The following is an 18,434-nucleotide window of genomic DNA, read 5'->3' on the forward strand; positions in this document are numbered from 1 at the left end:
TTTGTTTTTTTTCATCTAGCCTCAGCAAGAAAGCAAATACATTTCTTGTTGCCATTCAGCCTCTCCAGGAGAACGATATTTCCTTATTGCTTACAGAGGCTGGTCTGCTCTCTTTAATCCCTCCAGGATTTTGCGATTAGTAACACAAATTCAACAAATCCCTGTGAAATTTTTCATTTTGACCGATCATCACAAGTTTTCCGCAATTTAGACCAATCACAGTTTCCTGCAACAGGTTGTAGCATCCTGCTCAACTGCAAGTGCTGACAGCATCAAAGCAAGCTGGTTTGAATGTGCAGGGTTAAGGCCCATTTATACTCCTGCGTAGGGTCTAAATGCATGGCTACGTGCGTACACGTAGGTACGCACGTACCTGTGCATTTATACTTGTGCGTAGGTCTGTCCGTCATTCTGCAATTACAGCCTCAAACGCTAGTCGGCAGTAGCGCTACAGCGTCCACTGTGTTGACTTTTTTTCATCAACCAGTGTAACAATAGCTAACCTGTAAACAACTAGCGAAGTTTTCTGACTTGTTAACTGCAACACCGTCAACTCCGGTGTGACGTCATTCCCAGCTCATGGGAAATGGGACGCACCATTAGGCCCACAAACTCCTGGAGGAACTGATTAATGATTCAGCTACTATATTATATTTATTACACTATAATAAAGTAAAAAATCACATCTACCTTTGTAGCTTGTAACTTATTCCCACAATCTCATCCCATTTTGTTTAGAAAAGCTGCTGCAAAGTCCTGAGAGGTATAGCATAAACAAATGTGTGTTACCTGTCGACACTCAGAGCACACAGGTTGAGGACGGTGATGCCGACTGAAGCTTTCTGCAGGAAGGGAAACAGCTTACAGAGGAACAGACCAAACGCGCTGTCTGCAAACGGCCACCGCATCGCGAGGAGCTGCGCGCGCACACACACACACACACACACACAGGCACACACAGAGATAAACATTATATCGCAGTGTTTGTGTGTATGATGTGTTATCAGTGTCAGTGGGGTATTTTAGTGCCGTTATCAGTGCAGCACTCAACCTCCTGACTGAGACGCACAACAGACAAGTCCCAGTCTACCCGTCTTCATATTTTGTTATTTCCTATGAGAAAACATTTGTATTAAGCCAAGCAATTAAACACTTCCCCCCCTTTATTAATGTTATTAAATGTTTGACTCCTAGCCTATGCGTATATCTGAAGTGAGAAACCAGTCAAACAACAAACCGACAATATTGTAAATACACAAATACTTAAATACATAAAAATGCATGAGATTCAACGTGCTAAAGCTCTGTACCTTGTAGACGTTGATTGGTATGTCAATAGCGATGTATATCAGGTCTCCGAGGGCCAGGCTGGCTATCAGAGCGTTGGGTCCATTCCTCATGCTTTTATTTGGTAGATAATCCTGAGCAGGGTGGCGTTTCCAATGATCCCCACAGCAAATATGATACAGGACATAACGGTGTTGATGTACTTGAAGGCTGTTGTTATTGATGTGGCCTGCAGGCAGTTAGGGGGAGACACCGGGCGCGCGCGAACCACCAGGGAGGCGTTGGAGGAAGATGAGTGAGACGGAGGTTTCCTTTCATGTTTGTGTTTCAGCTTGCTAATGTGTTTTGACTTTCCCAGTCTTGGCTCATGTGAGGACGGGGGCTTGTTCATAGTCTCTTGCAACAGATGTGTCTGTCTGTTTGAGGCCTGGACGTGATGGTCCATCCCGGGTCCTAGAGGCAGGTCGGTGCCATGGAAATCCGGCAGGTCCAACGTCCTCAGGTCTGCCACAGATGGCTCAAATGAGAAGTTTTTGTGGCAAGCAACGGGATCGACAGACACCAAACACCAGACAACCAGAGGCACGGTGCACAAACGGGGCATGGAAGGAACTCTGGAACCCACTTTGAATCGAGAACCCTTTGGTGAATCCACTTTTGTGACTTCAGAAACCATCCTGGAGCCTGCTGTGCCCCTTGAACCGATCCCTTAACCCCCTGTAAATCTGCAGCAAACGTTGGAACCTGCAGTATTTCCAGAACTTACTGTAGCTTCAGATTAGATTCGAATAAGGTAAGGTTGAGATTAGAACCCAGTGCGATTCAAGAACCCAGTTTATTACTGAATGTACTCCAGAACCATTTCTAGATCCTTCTCTGATTCCAGAAAGCTTTCGGAAAGTGTTCGGGGTTCTCAGATGAGTTTGGTGATTCAGGGCTCTGAGAAAATCTGGAGAGTGAGATGGAAACAAAACAGGCTTGATTAGAAACCATAACTTTTGCAGAATGATAACAAATATTTGATAAGATGTTCCTTAATATATCCAGACCTGAAAAGGTTCATGGCGCTCAACATCTCCGAAGTCTGAACTTACTGTCTTACTGACTGTGTCTCAGGATGTTTTTCATGAAATGCTACGTTAAAAACATTTAAACCTGCTCTAAACATGCTCTATTTATTGATATGTAATGTTCTGTACATGCATAATATACCATGGAATAATTTAATAATAATTAACTCAACTAATATACTCTCCATGACAATGGACAATTGGCATGCAGTGAGGGGGTGAATTAGAATCGAGGTTGAGGTAAGTGAGGTGTGTGTGTCTGTATATCTGAATATGTATAGTCTATATGTGCTTTTCCTGTCAACATGAAACCAATACAAATCTGTTCACAAAAAAACATTCAAACCTCCACAGCAGAAATGACGTATCATCACATTTTAATTTGATACGGTGAACTTTAAGCAAACAGTTGCTTACTTTTGAGTCATTTTTGTGTCCATCTGATGAATGTAAGTCCAATATTCACCCTTGTTTTTGCTCTGGTTTTTCCCCTGACTCCTGAAGAAATTATCTCGCTTTTTAATGGCTAAATGCTCCACTATGTTCACCATAACCCTTAATTTAAAATACAGGCTTAAAGTGAACCCTTTCAGACACAGAGCTGTAACATTACTGGCTTCAACTATCTCTTTAATGCCTGTTATCATTTAATCATTGGTCTCTGTTAATGTTCCACAGTGGCTGTTTTTCAAACATTACAGAACAGTTACAGAGTTAGATTATTCTGGAAATCCAAAAGAAAATTGTTGGAAAATCTGAACTCGTCACTTAAAATTCAAAGTTGAAAATATATAAAACTCACCTGCTTGTGTTTTTCTGTCTTCTTCTGTGGCTTTTGTCAAATTAAATCCTTCCAAACTCTTCCCCTGCCGTGTGCTCTACTTAGTCAAGACGAAACTAATGCAGTCTATCTGATGGAGCTTAGTTTTTACTCTCTCTCTCTGATAGTAATGCTCGCACGCCCCTCACTGCTCTACTCTCTCCCACCCCCTCCTCTGTTTCCTCTCCTCCACTTTCTACTCTTTTGCCTTCCTCTCTCCAATACCTCCTCTATCTTTCATTAGCTGTCTATTCACACTTTTCTCCCTCCTTTCTTGCCCCTTGTCTCCTCCTCTCCTCCCTCTCTTTGAGTCGGTCACAGTGGAACATCTCATAAACACTCTGACGTGAAGTGACTCTGAACTTTTACTATCTGACACACACACACACACACACACACACACACACACACACTTACTGTTTTAACCCATTTATTCACATGTGTAAAACAATGTTGTGGAAATTGAGGCAGTAAAAGTTTATTAGTGCATATAAACAACTAAACTTCATTTGAGTGTTTGAACCTGAGAGATGCCAGACTCCAGGCTCAGTTTACTACTAACCACAAAAATCCTTTCAGAGTTTACTGAAACCATTTTCTTTACTTTATTCTTGATTTAAACATGTTTGAACAAAGAAATCATTTCCTTGCTGTCCGTTTTCATCAGTTCGACTATTTCTTTAAATGTCACCTCAGCTATCAAAATAAAACGTTTCCAAAGTTTTGATCACTTTTTGAACATCCATCAAAACGTGGTCAATTGTTGACTATTTTGTAGGCTACAGAAAACATTTGCAGGGATTAATACTTACTACATTTGATCAAACTGTTTATATTGTTTATCACAGGACTGATTTTAAGATTTTGTTGCTTATTTTTTAGATTTTAAATCGGTTGGCGCCTCCTTATTTATCAGAACTTTTACTTGTCCACACTCCTGTCAAAGCACTGAGGTCGTCCGATCATAAAGGTGACCAAACCTTTTCAGCGGCTGCTCCAAATCTTTAGAATATTTTACCTATTCAAATTAAAAGGACTGCTCAGACTGCAGAAAGTACAAAGTCCTTTGTATGTTGTGTATCCTGAGCTTGGAAAGCACTTTGGTCTACGAGGGTTGTTTTTAAAAGTGCTATTTAAATACATTTGAACTTTAACTTGATGTAACACATGAAATTAAGACACATTGACCAAAACCTGAAACTCGTAAGTCTACCGTATCTTACACCAATTCTGCACTGGTCATACCAATAGCTAATGCTGGCAAATGTTAGCAAACTTCAAACTGATTTACTCTCTGTTTGTACAGAGTGACACAGAGTGTTACAGTAGATCTTTATCCCTTGATTGTTACTTGTCACCGTTCAGCAAACGTTAGGTTTGCTTGTACAGTTGCTTGTTTACACTTCCAGCAGATACAGAACAACATCCATTTGGAGTTGTGTTTGTGTCCACCTGCTTTTAACTCCTTTTTGGTCTCCACCAACTTCTAAAAGAATATCTGACTATCAGCAAAATGCTCCACTATTTTCACCATCTAGTTACTAAATGCTACCATTTTGGTGCTGGTCAGTTAGCGTACCGTGGGATTTGTTGCTGTTGCTGATAAAACCAACGCTGAAAGATGGTGAGAGAGAACTAAAACAGCAAAGGTGCAGCTGTAAAATCAAAACAATGAGCTTAAACACAATTTCAAGCTCTTTGTCACTATGAGCGACACCTTTCAAGTTCAAGTTTGCTTATTGTCATTTATCCACATACCGAGTATACAAATAAACTGAATGCCATTTGTCACAGTCCAAGGTGCTAAAAACAAAGTCACAATAATTATACTTACTAAACAAGACACCAGTAACTCACACTAGACGAGACAGAGATGACCTATATTACAGTTAGGTGAGTAAGCATGGTGTGACTGGAGCTTTATAAAGTGCAACCCGTATCTGAAGTGTGTATCCTACACCTCATTATGTATCCATGTACATCCTTTCACAGCTTTTGATCCATATAACTTGCAGATGGACAAGGTTCACACTCCAACTTTTAAAAGGAAGCAAAAATCTTTTTTTAAATTTTATTTTGTTTTGTTTCATGATCCTGGATCTTTTCACCGCTGTCCTTGACCTGCTGGGATATTAAATGTTAATAAATGTTTAATGTTAAAACATCAGCGACACGCATCCTGTGTTACTTTGTGGCAGCAACACGTGAAGTGCATGTTATGTTTACACATCTGTGATACACGCATGTTAAAACCAAACAGATGTACATCTTTCCTATCTATCTATCTATCTATCTATCTATCTATCTATCTGGAGAAAGAGCAGCAGTCGCCTCTCAGTCTGACTCAATTCAGTTTATATTTATCAAAAGTTTGACCCCAGGACGTTGAGCTTCCCTCAGTGTCAGTGCAAAATTTCTATTTCAGAAGACGTCACTGAGTGTGAGAGGAGATAAGTGGGCTGCCAGTGTGTGTGTGTGGTGTGGTGTGTGTGTGTGTTGTTTGTTTATTAGCCTACAGTAAACACATGAGATAAACAGATGAAGGCTGTACGTGACTTAAACCATGCATGCAGCAGATAACGGGCTTATAAACCTTGTCTTCTTCTTCTCCTTTACTATTGGTACATTATTGGAACTTTATTGTTTTTTTTTTACTCTTCCTGTGTTTGTTTCCTTTTTCCTTTCTGTCTGAATAGTGCTTGAGTTTTGCCTCTTGTGTCCTTGTGTACTTTGTATTGTTGAAGGTCTCCAAGGTCGTTTGGCTCAGGTCCATTTGGTGACACCTGTTGTTGCCCTTAAGTGGCTCCCGGATCTATATTCTTCCTCCACAAATTTACAGTCTATTTATAATTTTGTCATCTGGGCATGCAGCATCTATTCCATGTCTGTCTGTCCTGGGAGAATGATCCCTCCTGTGTTGCTCTTCTTGAAGTGTCTTCCATTTTTCCCTTTTACAGTAAAATGTTTTTGGGGGGAGTTTTTCCTCTCATCCAAAGGACAGAGGGACTCGTATGCTGTGCAGTTTGTAAATTTAGGATTTGTGATATTGGGCTTTATAAATAAAATTTACTTTTTAAGCCACATTACTGCAACTTTCGCTTTGATAGGTATTTTTATTCAAAACCAAGAGACACTTTTGAAAAAGTTAAATGAGATACTGAGTTAAATTATGTGGTGAAATAATTGTGTTTAAATTTGTATTTTGTAAACAATTTTTATAATTAAAAGTAGCAATGAAACGATGACTAAAACGTGTCTGACAACCGGCTATTGGTAGTAAAAAGTACTAGTTTTAAAAGATTTCGAGGGATAGATGTGCCCCCTAATCGGCAGTGCAAGAGTGAAAAGCAAAGCAACAGTAACAAAGATGGGGTTGTTTTTATAGTTTGATTAAATTTTTTGTTTTACGATTTCCTGAGTTTACTGCAGAGGTGAAAAGGAGCTGTAGTGTAATTAGCTTTTAATTTAAAGAAAAGGCACTTCTTCACGTTGAACTCTTGTCAGACCACCAACCATGTGTACTACAGTTATGTTATTAGTCTCCAGTAGTGGAAATATCGTGAAAGAAACATGTTTACATCTCTCTTCAAAAGGACCTCTGGTTAATGGACAAATTGCACATGAAGCTAATTAGAACAAGAAGAACAAACAAGCCAAATCCAAAGAGTCTCATTTGACAGCAGATCAAACCCAGACACTCACAGGCCGACAGGAAACAGCCTCTCTGTCCCAGATGCTGCTGGTTTCCACCCTGAACATGAAACTTTATTAGGAACTTTCTTTGAAGAAAAATAAAACGCGTTCACACACACAGTTTCCATCCCAGCTGTGGTGAGATGTATTTTTACTCAAACAACCTCCTAAGAAAAGTTGTGCAAAATAATAATAATAATAACCCTTTATTTGTAGAGCACTTTTCAAAAACAAGTTACAAAGTGCTTTAACAAGTGTAAAGACAATAATACCCAAAAACAATACAGAAACAATACAAGATAAAAGCAAGAAAACACTGAAAAGACTAAAATACACATTTAAGATAAATATAAAATAAGTAAAATAGAATAAATAAAAGGGATAAAATAAAGTCAAATAAGATCGGGAAAGGCTCTCCTATAAAAGTATGTTTTAAGAAGGGACTTAAAAGAGTTCACTGACTCAGCCGACCTGATTTCCTCGGCAGGCTGTTCCAGAGCCTCGGGGCCCTGACAGCAAACGCTCTGTCCCCTTTAGTTTTCAGTCGAGACTCTGGAACAGACAACAGACCTCTGCCCGAGGATCTCAAGGTACGTGCTGGTGCATATGGGACTAAAAGGTCAGAATATAACAAGGCGAGAGGCCATGAAGAGCTTTAAAAGTGATCAATAGAATTTTAAAGTCAATTCTAAACACACTGGGAGCCAGTGTAGTGAAGCTAAATAGGAGTAATGTGGTCATATTTCTTTGTTCTGGTTAAAAGCCTGGCAGCTGAGTTCTGGACAGTCTGGAGTCGATCAATAGATTTTTGGGTTAAACAGGTGAAAAGGCTGTTGCAATAATCCAGGTGCGATGAGATGAAGGCGTGTAAAATGGTCTCGGTGTCCTTAAAAGTTAACATAGATCGAATTTTTGCTATATTTCTAAGTTGATAAAAACATGATTGAACAAGTTTGTGGTGTGCTGCTCGAAATTTAAATTACTATCAAACCAAACACCAAGGTTCTTTGCCACAGGCTTAATGTGATTTACTAGGGAACCAGCAGATGGCAGTATTTGATTTGCCATCTGCTGGGACCCAATGACCAGGATTTCTGTTTTGTCTGAGTTCAGCTGGAGGAAATTATTTGACATCCATTTTTTAACTTCACAAAGGCAGTTGTTAAGTGAACTCAGCAATTCAGGGTCTGAGGATCTGACGGGCAAGTATATTGTGTGTCATCAGCATAAATATGAAAAAGAAATGCCATGTTTATGGATAATATGTCCAAGGGGAAGCAGATACAAGGAAAACAAAATGGGTCCTAAGACCGACCCCTGAGGCACACCATATTTAACTGGACAGAACGAAGAGACATAGTTGTTTACAGACACGCAAAACTTCCTATTTGACAAGGTAGGATGAAAACCATTCTAGGGCAGTACCAGCGATCCCCACCCAGTGCCTCAGTCTGTCTAACATGATGTTGTGATCAATGGTGTCAAAAGCAGCGCTAAGGTCCAGGAGTACCAGGACTGAACACATACCTTCATCAGCAGACATTAAAAGGTCATTGGTGACTTTAAGCAGGGCATTCTCAGTGCTGTGGTACTTCCTAAAACCAGAGTGAAACTTTTCAAATATTTTGTTATTTTCCAGTACAGTGAGCAGCTATTTGGACACAATTCTTTCTAGAATCTTTGCAATAAAAGGCAGTTTTGAAATTGGTCTAAAATTTTGATGGAGGGAGGGATCTAAACCAGGTTTCTTTAAAATTGGGTTCACGCAAGCCGTTTTAAAATAAATACAGGAAATCTTTGTCATGCAGATACAAAGGTGTTTTAATATTCAGCTTGTCTTTTACCATATTGTTAAATTCCAATATGATGCTCTTTGTTATTGTTTTACCATATGTTTTGTTAAAGTCTCTTTACTTCTTCTTGCACACTGTGCCCATGCCAAAAAACAAATGATGCTCATTGGACCACCCTGTGTGAATTTAGGCTGAATGAACTGTTTGTTCAGAACAGATGTTACGGAGGGCTTTACAGGAAGAAGAATAGTGTAAATAGAGAAATAGTGTAATATGTAAAGCAAGGAGAAAAACGTGTGTAATCCACAAAGTAAATATTTAGCCAGTGTGCAAAATGCATCTGTTTTAAAACTATTTGACACTGCTGACTCTTTGGGAGAGGCGCTCACAGACATGAGGATCAACAATCTAGGAAATTCAACACAATTGCAATCAGGTAGCCTACCTGTTCATTCACATGTATAAACAAATAACAATATCAAAGTACATAAATATATACATGTACATACATAAGTATATACACAATATAAAATAACAGCATGAAATATAGGTACACTTTAATGTAACACATTTAACAAGAGAGACAGATACTGAGTAAAGAAGTGGTATTAGTCAGTCGTAAATATCATATCAAAATTGATATTTATCTGCCAGACTTTGTAACTGGTTACAAATTAGGAGTTTCATTTTCATCAGAATATTTTGTCACCTTCGGCTCTGGTGTGCATTTCTCACTATTATAAGAATTTTTACAATGGAGAAAATTATGAAGATTAATCCATAATGAAAGTCTGATACAAAAATAGTTCAATAGTTCAATTTTCAGTGCAGAACTTTTAATGGAGTATTTTCACTGTGTGGTATTAGAACTTTTAAGAAAACGCTCTGCACAATAAAAAAGTACAACATTAATGAGGATTTCAAGATGTTGTTATTCGTTACTCTTTTTGTCTCTGTTGAGGTGGTAAAATAATCTTCAGTTATTTCTGAATGGAACCAGACAGCGGGGGGAAAGTGAGCAGGATGTTAGTGTTGGAATGCGGCCCGCCGTGCGTCGCCACGGTGACGGCGAAAGCTGAACTGCAGGTCAGCGGTGAAAAGTTTGAAAACAAAGTTTGTGTTATCTGCGGTGAGTTTGTGTTGTTTTCAGGGTTTATTTTTACCTTTTTACTGTTTTATAAACACAGGTTTGTTACTACAGGTTTACTTTAAAATATAAGGTTTGTTAAATTAAGTGTAGACAGTGAGGTTTTACAGTTATGATGTTAGTTAACTTAATGAAACATAGACTGCATGAGCTTTAGCCCAACTTTATATTTATGGGCCTCTGTTAAGCCCCGTGGATCCAGTATTGGGCCAGGAATATAAGATGTTTAGTAGAGGATGTTATCCCTAATTTGAAAAATAATGTATTAATCTAAGCCTAACAAAACAGTCCCAACTCAATGTTGATTAGTTGTCATGACAATCCACAGCAGGCTAGGCCCTCTAACCCAGGCTATCTCAAAAGTTAGGCTAGCAAAAGTATTTTAACAGTGGTTTGACAAAACACTTCCCACTCAAGGTCCACTTACTGGTATTTTCCTTAGCTTTCCGCCATAATCACACAGTCAATTTAATTAAATTAGGGTTTATTGGCATGGGTTTAGTTTAAACATGCTGCCAAAGCATAGTCACATATAAACAATAAAATATAAATAATAAAGAATAAAGTGATATTTGAAAAAAGAAGAAAAAACTAAAAACAAAATATATCTTACATTGATAATAGCCTATGTCTTGCTGTTTGACATGCAGTATCAAATTCTCCAGCCAAAGAAATTATTAAGATAACAAACTGTAAAAATAAAATCACAGTCTTTATTAATGGATGTAGTTTGCTCAGATGATAGATATAATTTAACAGTTATAATTTAGCAGCCAGCAACCACAGACTGTAACAGAACAGTAGTTATTCTTTGAAATTAATAGAGTTGTTGTAGCCCATCGTTTGCTGTTACATTTACTTTTATTTTATCTTATCTACCAGGACACTTTGATCATTCTACTGGAGCAGAAGGTGGGTTTGAGCAGCAAACAGTAGGACACAGCAATGAAAGACATATTCATATTACAAAAATACCATCTGTAACAGTGTTGTAAAGTGATATGAGGAGGTTTAAAATGAATTACTGTATGAGATCATGAAGACAAGATTATTAGATTAGAGTCGTTGTGTCTGTCCTGCTGACATCTCTCTTCTTCATTTTGACTGACAGGTGAAGATGAACGGGGTGGTAACACAGCGGCACATGGGGCCTTTTCTACCAGAAATTACTGCCCACAGCAACAAACAGAGGCGAAGTACTCAGTACAGGTAGAGTACAACTGCAGTACTCAGAATATGAGTGTTTCAAAACAAATAACGTGTTTATTTATTTGTTTTGGTGATGAGGAAGATTATTCTACTGATGAGTGAGTACAAAAAAAAACTAAACGTGTGGGTGTGTGTCTGTGGTCAGCAGGATGAAGCAGAAGAAGGGGTCTCTCCAAACCGGATCACTATCAGACTCTCAGATCCTCTCCAAGACAGAGATTGCACTGTGAGTTCACCAGTTGGATTTTGGTGGCACATCAGATTTATTTTTCAACAAGAATTTATTGATTCTTTTGGTTTTCTTGTGTATTATTCTCCTACAGTTTGTCTCCATATTGCATTGTGTGTCCACAACACACTCAAACATCTAGACACCCGCTGTTCCACAGGCAGGATGCTAGCACTAAGTGATTGTCAGTTCTATGAATCAGGAGGATTTACCTCCACTGAGGTGACAGTAACAGATGTATGAGGTCTTTAATTCCTTTAACTACTGGCAGTCAAACTAAATGTAATTTGCCAGTAACGACCTGTGGATGTGACAGGGTGGTCCACTGGCTTTTTACTCTTGTTGGTTTTGACGACAAGTGAGAATGATAAAATTAGTGACCCCGTGTACTCTACGTGTGTACCTTTTTGTTGTTATTTTTATTTAGGCCTGTGCTGTACTTTGCTGTATTAATTATTATTTACTGCTGCTAATCAGCCAAATTACTGTTCTGGTCTACTTTAAAGCTTTACTCTACTATGAAAATGTCCATGAATATGTAGAGTATTTGTATCAATAGATAGTACTCTCATCTTTTCAAAACTGCCTTGTAAGAGTAATTTAGGTGCTCCCTTTCTTCAAACAATATACATTTAAAACACTTTTATGTTGGTCTAAATGATCAAAATAGTAAATTGGTTTTCATTTAGGCAGCATGCCTGGGTGTTTAAGGGTTCAAGTACTTTATTTTGATTCGGTTTTCCAACACAATTTTAGTGGGAATGGTCATTTTTGCATTTAATTTTCACTTGAAAAATATAAAAATGATGATGATGTGATTTTTTTTCTGGGGTCTACACCAAACAAGCGTGTTCCCTTACGTCCGGAGAACATGATTTATACGCCAGGACGTCACACCACAAATGCTTCATTTATAGGCTACTGGTATGTTATGACAAGTTACAGCTTCTGCGATTTTGATATTCTACTTTTATTTACTTCGATAAATAGTTCAGCCCTGATTCAGTTTGAAACTGGACACAGGGTAACTACTTACTGAGCAGGAAACATTTACACCCTGACTGCCGCAGTAAGCTCACTAAAAAGAAAGGTTAGTCCGCTCTCTGCTGCTAAAAAGTAATAACTTACTGAGCACAGAGATCAAGTTTCACATAGTGTCCTGTGTTTATTCCACACCGGAGCTCTGCTGTTCATCCAACATTCCTGTGTAACGTCTTGATCTTCCCCCCATGCTCCTTTAATGTCTCCTGTTCTCACATCTGTCCAGGTTCAGAAGCAGTCGAAAGCAGAACATCTGTGTGGAGATGCTTCAAGAAGGCTATCACAGGTATCTCCCTCTGCTGTCATTGTTTCAGTGATCATCAAGTAGTGTCGGATTACTTTTGAGGAGTTACAAATAATACTTGATGAACCTGTTGGCACATTAATTTCTATTTGTTTATTTATTTATTATTCACCCGTTTACACACATTCATACATTGATGGCAGAGGCTATGGTGCCAACTGCTCATCAGAACTGACATTCACACACCGCCATCAGGAGCAATTTGGGGTTCAGTATTTTGCCCAAGCCGGGGGATTGAACGATCTTCAAATTAGCGGGCAACCTGCTCTATCTCCTGATAGCCACAGCTGCCACTACAATTTGCTCTCTTCATTCTTCTTTCCGAAACATTGCTATAAAGATCTCTCTCCTGTCTCTCTCTGAGGTCGTTCTCTGAGCTGTTCGGACTGCTGAGCTCTGATCAGGATCGGAGGATTGCGGCTGAACCAGGTTCAGCTGTCAGGCTTCAGACTCCGCTGGACGAACAATGGGATAAACTGGAGACAATGAGACTGCACCTGTGCCAGGCCGAGCAGGCTGAAAGGATCGGTACACGCACACAAAATTTGTATGCAGAAAATAAGACATAAACACTCACACACTATGTGTGCGAACTGACTGAAATATGTCACTTTTCACTTAATACATGCTGCCTGGTGTAAATAATGTGTGCTGAACAAAATCCCATCGCTCCTGATAAGGTTTAAATTAGTGGTCAGATTGGTGGATATGTACATCAGTGATGTTAACTGTAAATGTCAGGATTTTCTAAATGGAGTTTTGTTGTTCAAGATAGAATGATGCAGCATTGGGGCTACAGGATTCTCCTGTACAGTGTTTTATGTGTGTGTGTGTGTGTGTGTGTGTGTGTGTGTGTGTGTGTGTGTGTGCGTGCGTGCAGGTTCCTGGTCGGTGGTGTGTGAACAGCGTCTGGTTTTGGGTCAGTACTTCTCGGCTCCGGAGGACCTCTGGCTCAGTTTTCATTTCTACCACAGCTGTGTAGACAGAAAGCAAGGAGGCTGTTCGAGACCAGCAACAGAGGCCCGGGCATGCATGGCTGAGCTCTACCTGCAACAAGGTGGACAGTGTTCACACTAACACACACACACACACACACACACAAATATAAACATAGGTGACAAATAAAGTAAGTAATCACCAACATAGAGTTTGTTGATGAGGTGTTTTTTCACCACAACAGCTTCAGTGATCCTTTCGTAGATTTCGTAGAAGTCTCTGGATCTCTTCTGGAGGGATGAACACAGAAATATATAACAGTAGCATAAATACAAACTCACATTAATATGAACGGTGAAATAAAATTCAGTGAATCTAAATCGGACTGTTTCATGTCCCCTCTGTGGCCCCTCGGTCCTGCAGGTGAGCTGGAGCAGGCGAGGCAACAGGCAGAGCAGTGCATCAAGCAGGCAGAAGACGGCGGCTGGATAGACTCAGCCGGTCGGCCCCTGAGGCTCCTGGCCCGCCAAGCACTGTGGAGGATTTACAGCCGGCTGGCCGACGCTTCGCTGGATGCCAAAGACTACAACGAGGCCCTGAAGCTGCTCCACAAGGGCTACAGCACGGCTGCTGAGTGTAGGTAGACACTGTCTGTATCTGTGTGTCTGAAAATACACTGAATGCATACAAGATTTGGAAAGTAGGAGGCGCTGTGTGTGAAAGAGAGACAGACAGAGATCCATAAAATCTTTAATCAGTAAGTTTTTAAATAGTTTATTCATCTTAAGAAGTACAAGAATTTTCTCAACCCAGAAAGGGGCATGTTATCCTTCAGTTTATCATAACAGGACTAAGAGTCCATGGCCATGCTAGATGCACTGCAAGGGAGCTGATGAGAAACAACCTTTCATTTCAATCTGCGTATACCAAGGGGAAATGACAATAAAGCATGCTAACAGGATCACAATGTCAATGCTAACATGCTGATATAAGCAGATGTAATGTTTACTATGTTCAACAGTAGTTGAGTGTGTTAGCATGCTAACGTTTGCTAATTAGCACTAAACACAAAGGTTTATTAACTGATATAAAACAAAGTACAAATTAACATTTAACTATATGAAATGTTAAAGGGATTATCACTCAACCTAATTTTATGGAAATCCACCAAATAGTTGCGAGAATTTTTAGTCTGGACCAAAGTGATGGGCCGACCGTTGAACACTGCCATTCCTAAAAATATAAAATCAACAAAATCTAAGATCCATGGATTCTGCTGGACGATATATAATATGGCATGTGAATACAGGTACGAGATGTTGCTTTGACCAACCCATTGTTAGAGTACATGTAATGTATGGTGGCAATAGAGCAGGAGAGCTGTGAAGTCACTGATGTCTGTTTCAGCTGAAGACAAACAGATCGAAGGGGAGGCCTCCTATCGACTGGGACTGACCTATCAGAATGCAGGACACCATGACACAGCCAAACAGGTGTGTGTGTGTGTGTGTGTAAAGCTTTTGTATAAATGCCATGAAATCCCTTAAAAAGACCAAAGTCAACAATGCATTGGTTCGTCTCTCAAAACGTTTTGACTTCCCTGTCTGTGGTACTCAGCTTGAAGCTCATTGATCCCTACTAGAAATGTAGATCTTTCAAAACAGCTAATATCTAGTTTCATTTAAAAAAGGTTCACTAGTTTCTTAATACAGTTGCTCACGTTCATTTTTATCAATCAAACATGAGGAAATAGTGCATTTGTTGGGGAGTATTAATCCAAAGTTGGTGCTCTGGTGAGTATTTGGAGCAGAAGGATGATTTATGCGGGATTGAGTCCAAATAAACTCATGCATTTATTGTCGATTTTGGTCTTTCATGGGATTTGTTGACAAAAAAATATAGAATATCACCACTGGACCCTTTAAGAGCTATAATACTGTGTCTCACTCGGTGATACAATTGTGCTGTGTCTGTGCACGTTTGTGTTTCCAGTTTTTCAACACTTGCATTCAGATATACGGCACACTGCAGGATGAAGACAAACTGGGAAGGTCCTACATGGATATGGCCAAGTCTTTAGAGAGGTAGACACACACACACACACACACACACACACACACACACATTATATCTTCAACTTCATACATCACATCTGTGTCCTTTGTGTGTAAGGTTATTAAGATCTGGGTCTGCATAAGTTTCAACATCCATGAATCTGTCAAAGCCTGTTTGCTAAACACATGTTTATATTGTGTGTGTGTGTGTGTGTGTGTGTGTGTGTGTGTGTGTGTGTGCGTGCGTGTGTGTGTGTGTGTGTCAGTGAGGGAAACATAGATGAGACAGTCCAGTGTCTGAACAAGTTAGCTGACATTTCCCGTAACAACGGACTGCAGAACAACCTGGTGGACGCCTACCTGTATCTGGGAAATATCTACTATACGATGGTGACACACGCACACACACATATCCCAATTAGCATGATGATTCCCTCCTTTTTTGACAATTACTGATTATCAAATCACCTATGCAGATTTGATTAGAATTATTGAGTGACAAACTTCACAAGACATCCTGTAGAAATTATTACAAATGTAACATCCCAAATACAAAATTGTTCTTGGGTTTTTGGTTTTATTTTTTTTACCAAGCTCTCTCTCTCTCTCTGTGTGTTTGTAGGGTCAGTATGAGAGAGCTTGTGAGTACTTCCTGCAGGGTTATGAAGTTGCCTGCGACCTGGAGGATGTGGCTCTGCTGCAGAAAGCACAGGTAAATAATGTTTCTGCAATTGTTGTGGGGCTTTGTGTAACATATTTTAAATAATTCAAGAGTGGAGAGAAGTACAGAGCTCATTAAACCTGGATACAATGCACTGAACAACAGTTGAAGAGGAATAAAAGAAGGCCAACCTCACCCTTTTTCACTGAAGACGTTTTAACACCTTCATTCCTGCACTTTTCACAGTAAGAACAGGTGTAAATAATTAAATGAAGGACGTCTGACTGGATGACTTGCTGGGACACTTGATTAAATTGTTATCAGTAAAACAGCATATTCCTTCAATTTCAGAACGTGACATTAGTATAATGAACAGTGACAGAAAGAAACTACACTCATCTTCCATGTCAGAGTTTATCCAACATCTCCCACCCAACAACCTTCACATGCTGCTTTGTCTGTCTGTGGCTCTGTCAGGTGTTGGTGGCCAGTGCTCGCGCTCACTCCCTCATCAGGAAATACAGCGCTGACGTGGTGTCGGCCACGCCTACCGCCGTGCGCCGCCTCTTGGCCTGGAAAGAGACCAGAGGACGTCAGGAAATCAGCACAGACTCAACAGATAATACTGCTGCTGTCTGGTACTAACTCATCACCAGTTAATGATAATGGTGGATACAGATGCTCTATAAAAAGGAAAGCTTGGTGTAGGAATGTAGGGAAACACACCTTCAGCCTTTCATGCATTGTTAGCATCGACTGGCATTTTACAATAAATAAACAGAAAAAGTAGTACATAACTTCCTGACATTTCTGTTTCAACATTTACACGCTGCAGACAGAACAAACAAATCCAACTCTGTTTAATAATCTGTTTAAACACTTTTCAACTGCTGGCTTTTCCTGCGTCACCATGAGTTGGTGTTGAGTGAAATGTCTCAACAACTATTGGATGGATTCCCCCAGAGGATGAATTGCAAAAACTTTGCTGATTCTCTGACTTTCATCTAGTGCCATCATCAGGACAAATGTTTAATTTGTCCAAGACTATGGTTTATGACCAAAATACTTATCAGTCACCATCAGTATCAGCTGTACCTGTGCTAATTAGAAAATGTTAGCAGTGAACTTTGTTGATGTTAGCATTTAGCTCTGTTTGTTACCATTAAGTTAAAGGGTGACAGGAAATATTGGGGGGTGGGGCAATGCAGCAAAGGTCTCCAGCGACACTCGAACCAGGGACATGGTGATTACATGGTCAGCGGTGAAAACCTTTTGGCCCCCAAGACAGCCTGTGAACATTTTGCCAGCGGCTACTTGACAACTTGGAAGTGTGACATGTCAGACTTTCTCCTAGGCGCATGAAGGCAGCATAATAGTTACCACAGCTGCAAAAAACAAACATGATGTAATGGTGGAAATTGCAGATTCCCTAATCAGCTGTCTGGTTTGAGCGTGCTCTGTCCTGTTTGTGTGGCAATTAGCAAATAAACAGACAGTAAACAAACATAATCATCTCATTAGAACTCTGCATGTTTCTAATCATGTGGACAGCAGAGGAGGCGGTTAGTCCTTTCTGTACATCAGAGGTTTCTGAGCAGAGGAAATAACGAAGAGGAGGAGGATGAAGGGCAAAATGTCACCAAATACAAAACCCTCCATCTCAGCCAGAAAAGGCCGTGATGCTGAACTTGAATAGTTTGTTACTCTAGAAGTCTTTGTAGATGCTAAGCTTGAAACAGAGGCCAGTTTGATAGTTTGTAGAGAAATTCTGAATAGTTATTTGAATGCTATCTAAATTTGTTATACAATATTTTTTCAGAAAAGCATCTGTCATATTTTTTTCACATTTAAATTTTTAATTTGTGAACAGTTTTATATTGTTTATAGGCAGTGATTATTTACTGTTTTACAGAATAAAAATGTTTTTGAATAAAATATAATCTGTGATGTTGTTATTGGTTGTATTTAAAACTGCTGTTTGTAATTAAAAAATAATACGCCAATAATTGTTAAAATTCTTTTGATTTACACTATTATTATTATTGTTATTTATATATATAACTAATTCAACTTGTTCAACACTTGTTCAACTTGTTATTATTTTTATAAAACAGACCCAATTGTATTTTGGTTTAACTCATTATCATAAAGTTATTGGTAATAATCAGTCTTGTACCTAATATTTTATTT

General features: G+C 39.3%; 1 protein-coding gene and 1 pseudogene across 4 annotated transcripts; one reads left to right on the plus strand and one right to left on the minus strand.

Moving 5' to 3' along the window:
* Positions 1-764: 764 nt before the first annotated feature.
* Positions 765-3,475, minus strand: LOC119913242 (annotated as a pseudogene).
* Positions 3,476-9,773: 6,298 nt separating this feature from the next.
* LOC119913231 (tetratricopeptide repeat protein 29-like) lies at positions 9,774-18,127 on the plus strand. 4 transcript variants are annotated; one of them, XM_038732609.1, is made up of 13 exons: positions 9,774-9,792; positions 10,693-10,722; positions 10,922-11,019; positions 11,165-11,245; positions 12,516-12,575; positions 12,958-13,121; positions 13,474-13,650; positions 13,953-14,165; positions 14,937-15,022; positions 15,522-15,613; positions 15,850-15,973; positions 16,206-16,295; positions 16,722-17,041. In XM_038732609.1, exons 3-13 carry the CDS (start codon positions 10,928-10,930, stop codon positions 16,887-16,889), a joined length of 1,347 nt encoding a protein of 448 aa, XP_038588537.1. In that variant the 5' UTR covers positions 9,774-9,792; positions 10,693-10,722; positions 10,922-10,927; the 3' UTR covers positions 16,890-17,041. The 4 variants fall into 4 exon arrangements, with proteins under 4 accessions (XP_038588537.1, XP_038588538.1, XP_038588536.1 ...); XM_038732610.1 differs by lacking the exon at positions 9,774-9,792 and adding an exon at positions 10,484-10,502; XM_038732608.1 differs by lacking the exon at positions 9,774-9,792 and adding an exon at positions 17,796-18,127 and having other exon boundaries at positions 10,646-10,722; positions 16,722-16,900.
* Positions 18,128-18,434: the final 307 nt, after the last annotated feature.

This window comes from Micropterus salmoides, unplaced genomic scaffold, assembly GCF_014851395.1.
Source record: "Micropterus salmoides isolate LMB-PRFRI ecotype aquatic unplaced genomic scaffold, ASM1485139v1 Ms_hic_scaffold_2, whole genome shotgun sequence".
Classification (NCBI taxonomy): Eukaryota; Metazoa; Chordata; class Actinopteri; order Centrarchiformes; family Centrarchidae; genus Micropterus; species Micropterus salmoides.

Excerpts from the sequence above, each read along its gene's own strand:
- LOC119913231 (XM_038732609.1), top strand. The coding sequence starts at position 10,928 with ATGAACGGGGTGGTAACACAGCGGCACATGGGGCCTTTTCTACCAGAA. Across the intron at positions 11,020-11,164 it reads AGGCGAAGTACTCAGTACAG|CAGGATGAAGCAGAAGAAGG; the intron begins GTAGAGTACAAC and ends GTCTGTGGTCAG. Across the intron at positions 16,296-16,721 it reads CTCTGCTGCAGAAAGCACAG|GTGTTGGTGGCCAGTGCTCG; the intron begins GTAAATAATGTT and ends TGGCTCTGTCAG.